Source organism: Uloborus diversus, chromosome 1 (genome assembly GCF_026930045.1).
Source record: "Uloborus diversus isolate 005 chromosome 1, Udiv.v.3.1, whole genome shotgun sequence".
Taxonomy (NCBI): Eukaryota; Metazoa; Arthropoda; class Arachnida; order Araneae; family Uloboridae; genus Uloborus; species Uloborus diversus.
In genome coordinates this window covers 261,456,007-261,470,333 of record NC_072731.1, presented here as the reverse complement: position 1 = coordinate 261,470,333, position 14,327 = coordinate 261,456,007, and the positions used below count along the sequence as shown (strand labels likewise).

At 35.4% G+C, this 14,327-nt stretch overlaps 1 protein-coding gene across 1 annotated transcript in view; it reads left to right on the top strand.

Annotated features, from left to right (window-relative positions):
• Positions 1 to 12,458, top strand: part of LOC129220425 (tyrosine-protein kinase transmembrane receptor Ror2-like) — a 90,284-nt gene extending 77,826 nt beyond the window's left edge. The window contains exon 9 of the mRNA XM_054854850.1: positions 10,429 to 12,458. Coding sequence (XP_054710825.1) covers positions 10,429 to 11,666 — 1,238 coding nt within the window. The 3' untranslated portion in view covers positions 11,667 to 12,458. The remainder of the gene's footprint in view (positions 1 to 10,428) is intronic.
• The last annotated feature ends 1,869 nt before the right edge of the window (positions 12,459 to 14,327 follow it).

Sequence of the window (14,327 nt, the reverse complement as noted above, 5' to 3'; positions counted from 1 at the left end):
TCAGAAAACTTGACAGCACACAATAGAAGTATAATATTAAGATTTAAAATTAAAAGGTTGAGAACTTGATGAAATATGAACGTTTAAAGCAATTAATTTTTCTCTGCGCATGCGCGAAAGATAGCAATTTATAACTTTCATAATCTAAACCCCAACTAGATTTTCCGACTCATAATAAAATTTCAGTTCAATATCTTAAAAATTCAAAAAGTTATCAGCGTTCTACTAAGCTGATTTTGAATAGATCTTGGGCAGATTACGAATCGCGAGGGATCGTCCGCAAATATTTTTTTATCACGAATCACACTGAGCGATTGCAAGCAAATGTTGCAAACTTGCGAACGACGCCTAGCAAGTCCTCGCAGCATACCAAGATCTGTTCAAATTCAGCTTAGTAGAACGCTGATAACTTTTTGAATTTTTAAGATATTGAACTGAAATTTTATTATGAGTTGGAGAATCTAGTTGGGGTTTTGATTATAAAAGGTTTAAGTTGCTATCTTTCGCGCATGCGCAGAGAAAAATTATTTGCTTTTAACGTTCATATTTGAACAAATTTTCAACATTTTAATTTCAAATTTTAATATAATACTTCTTTTGTACTGTCTAGTTTTCTGAAAGTTTGGTAAGCTTTGATGGAAAACTTTACGTGTTAGGAGATAAAAAAAACCTTCAAATAAAATTCGTAGTTCAGAGAGAAATGCTTATATCTTCATGAATATCAGTGATGTGAATTTTCGCAAGTGTCCCAATACCTTTGGTCATATAGTGTATCTTATTAGTCAAAACACAGGAATATGAATTGTTTTTAAAATTTCCGGCGATAATTTTCTTATGACCCCTTAATTCATTCTTTTGAAACAGAGATTTCAACCTTCAGCCTTTTAACTTCATTTTCTGAAAATACTCATATAAAATCCAAAAACCCACATGAGTTTCTTGAAATTTATAAATTTAACTTATTAAATTGCTGAGTGCAGTTCAAAAAAAAAATTTTTTTTTTTCTTCTGGGTTAAATTTCGACAGACAAGAAAAGTTTCGCTCTTTGTCCACCAATTGAGATTTTAAACACACCCTCCTATGTTTTTTTTTTTTTTTTCAATCTAACTTCTCCATTCCAGTTTTAATGTTATTCAGATGGGACATCATTAGTGCAAAACATCGGCATTGTTAACTAAAACATTCTATTTTTCGTTTCTAGCATTATTGTGAACCCCCCCCCCCCCTTTTTTTTATTCCATTTGTTTGTGAACAATAAGTAAAAAGCTATGATTTGCGTGCAAAATGCCAAATCATTACTGCGGAAAAATTTCAACCCATATTTCCGCCTCCCTCTGGTGTTTTTTCATTCAACAATCTCGAATATTTCAAATTCTTTAGAGTGTATTATGAACTAAGAAAACACTTAGTATAAACGGTTTCATAATTTAAAACTTGCTATTAAATCCTACATGTTTTTTTATTTATTTATTTTTTTTTTTTTTTTGAAAACATAAAAAATATCTTTAATAACGTAGGCAGTCTTTAGTCATAAACTTACCTTTCACTCTTTTTGGGAGCATTTGGAATAGTTCATCCCAGAAGCTTTTTTTTTTTTTTTTTTTTTTTTGAGTAGATTATTTATGAAAGAGATCCTGATAATTAAATTGTTTTCAGAATTTTGAAATATGCAGAGAGTAAAAATTATAAATTAATGTGCATTTGAAACTTTTTTTGGTTGATTTGATGCAACCTGAGGATGCTAAAATGTTTTAGTTTTTGGATTCTTTAGAAAACGACTTTCCAAGAACTCGATACTTCGAAACATGTTGCTCTAATTATCTTTGTGAGTGGAGGGGGAGGGGCAAATATACTTTTCTCCTCCTTCAATTAGTTTTTCATAGAAAGAAGATATCTGCTTGAAAAAAGTATTTGATTCCTTTAAAATTCAGCTTGTATAGTTTAATGACTAAAATATGTCCTTATAGTTTTACTGAGTTGTGCAGGTACTATCCACGTATAAAAGAGAAAACTATTTCTTCTAATGTAACAACTATCCATTTATGAAAGAGAAAATTATGTTCTTCTTAGGTATCTTTTGTAACAATTTAGAAAAAGGTTTTTTAATGTTTAATGTAATAACTCTCCATTTATAAAAATGGAAAATTATCTTCTTATATAACTACTATCCAATTAGGAAAAAAAATTATGTAACAACAACTATGCATTTATAAAAAGGGGAACGAAAATCTTCTAACGGTACAATTATTCCACGTATGAGAGAGAAAACCATTTTCTTCTAATGTAACAACTATCCATTTATGAACGAGAAAATTTTCTTCTTATATAACAACTATCCATTTATAAAAATGGAAAATTATCTTCTTATATAACAAGTATCTAGTTGGGAAAGTTATTTTTTAATGTTACGTACAACAACTATCCATTTATGAAAGAGAAAATTATTTTATTCTTGGGTAACTTATGTAACAATTTAGAAACAGGTTTTTTCAATGTTTAATGTAACAACTCTCCATTTATAAAAATGGAAAATTGTCTTCTTATATAACTACTATCCAATTAGGATTTTTTTTGTTTAATGTAACAACTATTCATTTATAAAAGGGAACGAAAATCTTCTAACGGTACAATTATCCACGTATAAAAGAGAAAACTATTTTCTTCTAATGTAACAACTATCCATTTATGAAAGAGAAAATTATTTTCTTCTTATATAACAACTATCCATTTAGGAATTTTTTTTTTTTTAATGTAACAACAACTATCTCTTTATAAAAAGGGAGGGGGGAGGATTTCTTCTATCGTAACAACTATCCATTAATGAAAGAGAAAACTATTTTCTTCTAATGTAACAACTATCCATTTGTGAAAGAGAAAATTATTTTCTTCTTATATAACAACTATCTATTTAGAAAAAGTTTTTTTTTTTTTTTTTTTTTCATGCAACAACTATCCATTAATAAAAATGGAAAATTATCTTCTTTAAAACACGTATCTAGTTGGGAAAGTTATTGTTTAATATAACAACAACTATCTATTATAAGGGGGGGGGATTTCTTCTAACGTAACAACTACCCATTTATGAAAGAGAAAATTATTCTCTTCTAATGAAACAACCAAGTTCTTCCAATCGAACCTGATCACGAAGAATTAATCGTTCTCATGACGTTCCACCACATTTGCATCCGATTCGACAAAATTCTCTCTCGTAATATAATGCGGCTCATTTTCGCGCGGCCATCTACTGGGTCGCAAAAGAACAAGGCAGACGATATCGTCAGCACAGAGCTCTTGCCGCCGCTCGCAATTTCTGATGCAATTCATCTCGCATTATGCAGATTTGAGTTTTGTTTTTGCGCGAATGGCTGCGAAGCCCCTTTGCGTTCGAGGTCCATTTGCATTTTTATTGCGGCCTCCCGCCTCTGCCCGCGAAAACACACCTCTGATGAAAGCGAATGTTGTCGAGTGTGCTCAGTCGAAATAGAAAGCCCGTTCCCTCGAACGTATTAAGAAGGGGCGCGTGGAACGTTCTCGTCTTAATTCGTGTTTAATGGCCAAGAATGCAGACTGCGTACACGTGTTGATCGCATGCGAGAAAGTCGATTAGAGAGCCGGGAAAAAAAATATGTAATTGCTTTCCTAGGGTTCATAGGCTGGCTGAGGATTTCTTTTCGTTATTTTATTCTTGAAAGAACTGTGCTTCGGGTCGAGCACTCTTTTGACTTTCTGTTGCTCCCCCCCCCCCCCGACCCCTATACGTATCGGATCATTCTATTGATTGTTATCGCAAGTACAGGGTGTTCCATCGATTCATTTTCATGACTAGTATGTTTAATACATCGACTTCTAGGGGCGAGATAACTCGTCCTCCAGAATTATGCTGTATGCGCTAGGACGAGATAACTCGTCCTCCAGCCAACACGTTGCTATTTTTTTTCAGCGGGTTCCATTGGCTTTCCTGGCTGTTCTGCCGCGCATAGACGAACATTTAGACAAGGTTCAAAAGAGAACACAAAATGGCGCCACTACTGCGTTTGTTGTGAAAACATTTTCTGATGCAAGCACGCGTGCGCGCGATCAAACGAGATGCCTTATGTGTTGCCCCTTGCTTTGAAAAATATCAGTGTGGAAAATTTCTAGAAAAAAATACATAGAATTTGTTTTGTATGCTGTATTATTCATGAAAAAGTCCAATAAAACTGTTTCCTTCAAATTGTTTCAAATAATTAGCTTAGCGCAGGGAGTCAATATATAGGCCGTCGACGACGCAGTCAGTGTGTTAACGATGGATACAAATACATACCTATACTCTATTCACGGTATACATTGACCGAAAGTAAGCAAGAAGATTTGCTGCTATGCCATTTTTGGGGATTTTTTTCTTTGGGGAAAAAAAAGTTAACCAATAGGGATACGCATTCGCCATCTGCGTGGCATTAGTTTGTTCTTGTTCAAGCCATGCACGTGATTGAGGTCATCAAATGGCACAATCATTTGTTTGCATCTGGTCTATCTTTCCTTTGAATGAAGTTTAGAAAAAGGAACGTATATACGTTGGTAATTAATATAGTTCAACGTCTCAAGCCTGAGTGTCAAAGCCAGGTATGTTTTTGTGATCCGAATTTACCGACTTTTCCGCAAATCTTGGGTTGCCGTTTTCGAAAATTTTGGTGTGGCAACATTCTAAAACTGAAAAATTATATTTAAAAAAAAAAAAATTGAACTTTGACATCTTGAATTCAAATTATATTTTTCGCAATCGATTTAGCGTGTGTGTAGGCGTGTATGTTTGTGTGTGGGGGTATGTGTATGTGGGCATGTGTGTGTGTGGGTAGTTGCGTGTGTGTTTGTGTGGGGGGTATGTGTATGTGTTGGTAGTTGTGTGTATGTGTCTGTATGTATGTGTTTGTGTGTGTAGGTGTGTATATATATATATATATATATATATATATATATATGTGTGTGTGTGTGTGTAGGTGCGTGTATGTATGCGTGTAAGTGTAGGATATAGACGCAACCTCTAGACGGCTTTCGCTAGAGGAGCAGCATCGTGAGGGCGCCGGTCGACTGTGGTGCTGCAGAGGCTGGCGGGGGGGGGGGGATAAAATCATAGGACATCAAAACAGTCAAATGAAAGCAATACGCAATCGTGATTGCTCAAAAAAAATTAGTTTTTTTAATGATTTTTTAAATGCATGTTTGAAGAGTATTGACGGGGAGTGTGTGTGTGTGGGGGGGGGAGGGGGTCGATCTTCGGAAAACTTCACACTGTCTCCAGAAAATTTTACTCAAGTTCACTTGTACTCCTGGTCGAAGCACAGAGAAACATTTCGTCTTGGAACGGAGCGCTTTCTTTAGTTGATCCACGGTAACGCTCCTTCCTACTTTCCGACTTACAGAATCTTCGCCCGCAGCTGATGCAAAATTGTAACTTTCGCTGTTACATCATGGGATTTGATGTAACAGCAAGTGAAGAAGTCGAGGGATTTAACTCAAGTGGGCTCGTTAGATTGGTGGCTATTTTCGGGTTTTTTCGCTCGCACATCGGACGCATCTCTTCATATGATTTACCACCAAGTTTTTAGGAAACGGTAGCTATTATTTCTTCTAAGTAAAGTATTTCTTGTAACAGAAATTAGTACATTAGTGTTTGTATGTAAATGAATCGTTATTTTTAAAACATCTGCATTGCGTTCCTGCTGAAGTGACGTAATTTCAGCTCGTATTTTACTTGTTAACCATTTTACGAAGTCTTGATGCAATATATTGAAAATTATAAAACATAATTTCAGGGCCGTATTCAAGGGGTGGGATTTCAAAGTTCAAACCCGTTCCGAAATTTTTCAAAAGTATACCAAAAAAAAAAAATTTCATCATACGTTTTTGCTGAAAAATATTGTTGCTACTATTTTTTGTTTTCAATGTTTAAAATTCAACTTTTCTTTTTGTGAATTTCATTTGAAAAATGAAATTTTCATTACAGAAAAACTACAAATTCAGTGCTATATCTGCGGCATTTATAAATTTTATTTTGTAGTTATTGCGACCATCATTTCTTACAAAATAATACTTTTTCTTACAACATCGAAATTCTTTGCTCACTGTGGAGGGACGGGGGGGGGGGGGTTGAAGAGTGAGACAGGCACGACCTTAAAAGTAGTCATTTTTAGAAATGCCCCTTCTATTCTATGCGTGCGATATGTCAGCCTCAAAACCAATCTTAAACTCATTTTAAAAATATCGAATTTTTTGAATTTGAAAGGGCCAAATTCTATAGTTCACGTGTTTTTACTTGTGTCAAAAAATACGAATTTAAGAAGTACTACTTTGAATATGAGTAATGAGTACACGCATCTATTCGTTTGAGTTATCGATAACGGGTACAAGGAAGTTATTTAGTGTACACATCATACTTATTATTCATTAAATAGGGACGTCATCTTTTATATTTTCCTAAAATTGTAACGAGAGTCAGTAGGATATATGAACAAAATCAAATTTACTTGGATCATATAGATTTCAGGAAAAATGTTTGGTGAAACTTTCCCCGAAACAAAAGTCTGATTATGACCCTGTATGAATAATGGTGCTAAAATTAACGAACTACAACTTAATTAAATTCCAATATCAATTATGTCGTTCAAAAGGAATGCAATTTTTTGGAAAAAAACTAAGGGAGGAGAATGTAAAATGTTTCTGTCTTTCCTGTAAATTTAAGAGAAAACGAGCTGATGTGTGCATCACATGACTTCCTCTTACTCCAATTTAATGTCATTTCCCCATTATTGGCAATTTTAATGTGATTCAATAGTTTACTCTCTAAATATCACCAACAGTGGCCAAGTTGAAACCAGATTTAAAATTTAAAAAAAACCGCCAAATTTGTCGCAAAGTTGACGAAAATCCTTGGCGACCAAAAGACTGGCGATATATCGCCAAGTGTCCGCCAAATTATTACACCACTTGAGTTTACATCGAAATTAAGAATGATTTGCCCCCAAGAATGGGGCAAAAGACCCCTTTAGAATGCAACCAAAAGGGGAGGTGCACAACTAGACATCACTAGGAGCCTACGTACCAAATTCCAACTTTCTAGGACTTGCCGTTCTTGAGTTATGCGACATACATACGCTCATACATACGTACATACAGACGTCACGAGAAAATTCGTCGTAATTAACTCGAAAATCGTCATTATGGATATTTCGGGTGTCTATACGTTCTTAGGCACTTATCCACGTGTGGTCGAGTCGAAAACAAAACTCAACGTTCATTCGGGGGTGAGTAAAATGGAAATTAAGGTCGATTTTTGATTGAAATTTTTTTTGCGAATACAATACTTCCTTTTTTGTAAAAGGAAGTAAAAATAGATGGAGTTAGTGTTGATACTAAATGCCTTTCATATAATATTCGCAACTCCGATAAGCTATAGGGGGCGCTGCAGCCACTGTCTAATGGCGAATGAAAAAGGTAAAACAAACAAATGCCGTAACTTATAACTTTCTTTGAAGCTTTGTGAATGACAGTAATTTTTCATCGTGTTTTCGGGAAGCTTTCTTTTCTATTCTTCTGAAATTACATTACACCATAAACTGTCTGAAACCTGTAATTTACCCCAAAGAAAACACGTGGAATGGAATGTTTTACCTTTTTTTGGTAGTATTGTTAAGCACCGCAAGGTAGCGTATTCGAGCTCTGGAGTTACGAACAATACAAATATTTATTTCATTTTTTCCGCAACCGATAAATTTCTTATTCCAGGAAACCGTTTTTCGGTTGATTAAACTGAACTATATTTCTGAATTTTATGGCAATCTATGATCATTTGAAAGTTTTCACTTTACACAATTTTTTCCCTTCCTACAGCAGACTAGGAAAAAAAAAAGGCTTGCTTATCATTAAAATGTGTGTTTAACAAACGACTTTTCTCCGATTTAGAACAGCGCTTATCGCTGGAACGTGTCGGTAAATTCAGCTCGTTTTCGGTCGATAACTTGTCGCAACTACAACTTTCAACTAAGGTTTTCTTTTTCTCCTTCGTTACTTTTTGACTTTTTTCCCCCCTCCACTTTGCTTTGTAGTTTATATTTATAGTTCGCGAATATCGAACAGGGCGTTTTATATTTATTTCCTCATCTTTTTGAAACGAAATGAAATTTCAATACTTTAAAGCTCGGTTTTTGGAAAGGAAAATATAAAAAGATAGAGAGAAACAAGAGAGCGCGTGTATACAAAAAGGAGTTTCGAAAAACAGCGTATTGATTCAGGTTTGTTAGAACATTGTTGAGTTACTTGCCTTTTTTTGGCTTGCAAATTGGCTGTTGAATAAGTTTTGCAATCTTGAAATGCGTTGAAATAAGTCAGACAGTTTTCAAATTAGTTGTGTCTTTTCTTTTCCCGCTAAAAATGGCTCTTCTCTCTCATTATGTGCAATGTTTTTTTTAAAAAAAAACTTGTTAAATTGAAAAATAAAAGCTCAAAAATTATTTGAAATATTTTGATTTTACCTGCGAAATGCGGGTAAAAAATCCAATATTTTATAGTTTAAGGAACCAAACAGTTTGGGTTCAATTGAGATGAAGGTAAAAATGTATTAAATTGATTTTAACCTCATATTTACAAATATTGAGCACTTTAGAATTTTCTTTTGTGCGTGATTGAAAATGAATTAAAAATTTTTGTAACTGCTAATACTCTAGACTCTCGTTTTACGCGGGGGTTACGTAAATGCCGCGTAAATTGAGACCTAATAATAGTGTTAAAATAGGGGTTTGGTTCCGTAGATAACAATTTATTCAAGTGATGAATAATGTTTAATGTGTACTTATATCGACTTTTATGCACAACATCATTAAGAATTTTTTTCTGTAATTCTTTGCAGAGCATTAACGCATCCGTGATCACTTGCGTCATTTCCATGATAGAATCTTCCTTCACCAACAAACCAGAAGGATCATTTCTATTGTCTAGGAATGGCTCAAAATTTTCAATGTGAACGTTTTTGGTTGTGCGTCACCGACGTCAGTATCCTCGTCGGTTTTGTCATCCTTTGTTACTTCTAAAAGCTCTTCTTCCAGTGAGTTCTGAACTGTGTGAGTCTAATAACTCTACTTCTCGAAAGAGCTCTGGAACCTATCGCATAAAATGTCTCCAGTGGCCCAAGCTCGATTGTTAGCACGCCAAGATGCAGTTGATTACGCGTAATCCGCAATCTTTAGGAGTTAGGATTTTGAAAGAGGGGAGAATTTTATCTGTTTGCATTGCCGCATCCGCATAAAACCGAAACTCATCCGGGTAAAATAAAATAAAGGTGTCAAATCTCAAACCGCGTAAAATAAACCCGCGTAAAACGAGGGTCTACTGTATAGGGAAAGACTATAAATAATAAGTGAAATCTTACGCAACAAGATCAATTATGTTGGCTTGGTAAGATTGTGAAATACATCACTTTACTATCTCATGGTTTACAGTCCATTATTTACCCTCAATTACTGGCATTTTTGTTCCTTGTTGGTCTAGCAAAATGTAAAACTCCCAATCTATTTCTAGCTGTATCATTTTTAATTTTTAGTAAACAAGTCTTATATGTTCTAAGTAATAGTTTTAAAGAATTCTTCTTTTGAACCCTAACGACTGAAATATCATCACTACGTGAAAAACGCAAACGTCACTGTCAAGTTATCAACAGGTTGTCAGCAGCTTAGAACGTAAGTTCGTAGTGACGTCAAAGTGACCATTCACAAATTAAATGTTGTAGCATACCATCGTATTGAAGTCACATTAAACATATCACAAATATGTCTCTATGACTTATGTGAGACGTAACAATTCTGTTTTTTTTGGGGGGGGGGGACTGTGGTCATTGTGACTATCAGAGAGGTTCCTATAAATTTTCTGCGACATAAGGCTATTAGGGTTTTTCCGTACATTCCATTTTTTTCAAAGATGTAAATTCGGGAAATTTAAAATCTAAAACATTTGAGACTCATTCATCGATGCATATTACATTTGGTGACAAAATCTTGAAATGAATAGGTTTTGAGGTTGACATATCGCACGCTTAGAATAGAAGGGGCAGAGTAATTCTCAAAATAGCTACTTTTAAAGTTGTGTCTGTCACCCTCTGCCCTCCCTTCACAGTGATCAATATAAAACCAGTATCAACCGCTATCTGGCGGCGACTGTTTACACTAGATCAACACGGGATAGCTTCATGTGTAAAACGCGCTATGGTGCATTTACTAAAACGTAGTTTTTGAAATGTGACTCCTTCGTTCTACCTGTACGATATATTTACTGCATTCATTTTACACTTCAAAATAGTTGGCAAATAAATGTAGACCATTATTAATTTTCGTACGAATTTATTTCAATGTCACCTCCATTTTTGTATACGCAACTGAAATTGATGTCCATCTCTTGTTGCAGATAACAGCAGCCAGTGGTCTCAGCCGGACACCGAGCTCATTGACATTTTCGAACCTCCTTCGGAACCTCTTTTCACGCCTACGTTCATCCTCATGACGTGTTCCCTGAGTCTGGCCGCTGTTGTCATTCTTCTGGCCATCGTTCTAGGACTCAGACGAATCCGGCAAAAGACAAGCACCCAGACACCGACCCCGGGATACGTGTCTCCCGGCGAGAGGCCTCCACACTTGGGCAGCGGAGACGATCCGGATGTAGAAATAGATCTAGATAAGTTACCATCGAACGTTTCTTACCATCGCACTCAAGCTAAACTGCACCCCAAGCTAGAGAATCTGGAATATCCCAGGAACGACATCATTTACATTAGAGACATCGGCCAGGGTGCTTTCGGAAGGGTGTTCCAGGCGAAAGCGCCTGGCCTCGTCAAAGGAGAAGACTTCACGATGATAGCAGTGAAGATGCTGAAGGACGAGGCTTCCGATGACCTCCAGAGCGATTTCGAACGCGAAGCATGCCTCATGGCGGAGTTCGATCACCCGAACATCGTGAAGCTGCTCGGTGTCTGTGCCATCGGCAAGCCCATGTGTCTTCTTTTCGAGTTCATGGGCAAGGGAGACCTGAACGAGTTCCTAAGGTCTTGTTCTCCGACAAACTACATCGTGACTACTGGCAACGGAAACCTGTTTAGTGATGTGCGTCTGACTTTCGTGGACCTGACTACCATCGCCAAGCAGGTGGCTGCCGGTATGGTGTACTTGTCGGAAAGGAAGTTTGTCCACCGTGACTTGGCCACGAGGAACTGCCTCGTCGCCGACGATATGGTCGTCAAGATATCGGATTTCGGACTCTCGCAGAAGATCTACGCGGCAAACTACTACAAGGGGAATGAGCACGACGCCATACCCATCCGGTGGATGCCCCTGGAGTCGATTCTTTACAACAAATTCACAATAGAATCGGACGTTTGGGCATTCGGTGTAGTCCTGTGGGAAATTTTCACCTTTGCCCTGCAGCCTTACTATGGAATGACGCATGAAGAAGTCGTTAAGTATGTTCAGGAGGGAAGCATCTTGAAACGCCCAGACGACTGCCCTACCGAGATCTACAACCTCATGAAGGCCTGTTGGAACAGAAAACCGACCTCCAGGCCTTCTTTCAAAAGCATACACAAAACTTTATGGCACATACACAATGACCTTGTCAAAAGACAGTCGAAAGATCAGCGGACTCACGTATGATCCCTCACCATGCAAATTACCTTATGGACCAAAGAGACAGCAAATGAATATAGTTTAAACACTTTATTTCTCCAAAGATATCGCGTTGTTCCATTCAGAAGTTTCTATTTCCGTTAGAACTAACTTTTCTCAATAGAACGAACAGCATTCTAAATGCTGTTTTATTTTAAGTGAACTTCAAGTGAGAACAGTGGCTTTGACTGAACGTTTTTAAAAACTTATCGCGTAGTTTGGTAGCTACTGGATGCAAAAACATTGACTTTGTAATTGGAAAAACTATTTTCGCTGTTTCGATTTGTGTTCATTGCAAATTTAAAAGTGTGATGCAACTATTTGCAAAACAAAAAGTGCCGATTTTCTTCAACTCAAGCGTCAAAATGTAAATAATTGCATTACCATTCTCAGGCTGTAGATATGAATTCTTTTCAAGAAGGCAAATTGTTTTCCATACTTCTGCTCCTAATTCTTATCAAATTGAGTTCGGAATAGTTTTATCATTAGTGTAAACTTGACAATCATCTCCTACTTTAATTACATTAACGATTGTCATTTTATGTCCCTATAATTAATCCTAATGAGTTTATCTCTCTGCAGCCTGAGAAAGTTTCGATGTGTGAATTTGTAAATAAAAATGGGAAATATGTTTTTAAGAATTTGTAATTTATTGTGATGTCTTTATGTAAATTCTGAAATTGTTTTAAATGAGGTTTTAAAAAGTTATATTATAAGTTATGTATATTATGTTCACATTCCAAATTACATTTACGAAGCAAAACCCGTAAATAAATTAAGTACTTAACACGGTTTATTACCAGTACTTATAAATTTGATCTTTTGCTAAAATCTTTTGATTTTAGCAAATCTTTTGATTTTTTGCTAAATTTACTTCGTTAAAAGAATGTTTTCAGTGCTTCAGAGGTAAAATCTTGGATATGTTTTAAAATGAAAATCGATTCATTGAGAAGTTGAAACTGATCACCTAAAATTTTAATAGATAAAGTGTAATTTAGCGTTCGTCTTTGCATTATATTTAGTTGATTGCATCTTCATTAAATCAAATGTTTTATTTTAAAAACTGGTGTTTAAAATAAAGGCTGAAAAATTGCGAGAACAGTGTTAATTTCATTTTCAACGAATAGCACATATATGTTTGAGCATTTGAAGCATTGTAAAATTATTTCTAGTTGATTCTTAAGTAAATCCGGCACAGATTTGGAAACTTTAGGTAAATAGACAGTCTTGACTGAAAACACACAAGTTTTTTTGGTAAGAGCGGGGAAATTCTGAACACTTTTGTACTTAACATGTGATAATCAATTATCTCGTTAACTTTACTGAGTAAAAAATGAACTAATTATTAATGAACTATTTTATTCTTAGTGTTTTGTAAACAGTATCCAAATCGTGTGTTTTATACACATTTGTATGAATGTGCAGAAAAATGAAAACATAACAGGCGTCATTTAAAACTGGTTACATGTCATTTTAATTCTACCCTGTTATTCAATTAGTAATGCAACCCAACATTTTATTTTGAAAACTGGAATGTTGATAATTCGTAAACAGTACTGTAATTTTTCAACTGTACATCATTTCTGTAAAAAAAAGTGCAAAACGATTTTAAAATACTAAAGCTAAAACCTTATTTATAGATATGTAAAATATTATCGTAATTGACCTTGGTATAAGAGCCTTGAGGTTTACAGTGTCTGAATTTTATTATGAAAAACTATTTTATTAACTAATTTTAAAAGCATATCATTTGTCCACATATCGGGGCTTTTTAAAATTTACATTCCAAAACTAAAAATACTTTATTTGGGTGCCTTGGTCGCTTACTTGTAAATGAATCTCCTGAAGAAGTGATATTTCTAGTATACCTCAGGCGTGTTGGCATTCATCCTTGGACGAGTCCACTTCAAAGTCGCTTGAAAACAAAAGAATCAAGGGTTGCCATAATCAAGCCTACGGGAAACGAGTTTTTTCCTCGAAGCGCCGTTTTTAGTTATCATGGAAGAATAAACTTAAAAATTCGCGCCAAACTCCATATTTATATGGGTTTTTTCCTTGAAGCGCCGTTTTTAGTTAACATGGAAGAATAAACTTCAAAATTCGCGCCAAACTCCGTATTTATATGGGTTTTTTCTTTGAAGCGCCGTTTTTAGTTAACATGGAAGCATCAATTTCAAAATTCGCGCCAAACTCCATATTTATATGGGTTTTTTCCTTGAAGCGCCGTTTTTAGTTACCATGGAAGAATAAACTTAAAAATTCGCGCCAAACTCCATATTATTGAGCACGTTGTGGACGTCTTGATTGGCTGGTCGTGTTTACTGCTGCTCTCCCCCATTTCCTGCGAATTTGATGTGTTTGACTCTTCCGCCGACTGCCAACAATGCCGAGGCGCGCTATATCCGTGTTCTCTTTTACTCGACGTTAAATCCCAGTTATCACAAATTTGCCATTTCAACTGCGCTTGCGCGCGGACTTAGCTGATTTCAAAAATCTTGCTAAAATTAATTACAAACATTTTAAATTTGGTAATAAATATGAGATGGCAACTGATAAAAAAAATTAGAAATCACAAAATTTTCTCTGATTTAGTTTTTAGGCCTTGGTAAAGATTGAATTTTGCGTCTTAATTATTAATGGATTCGGTGT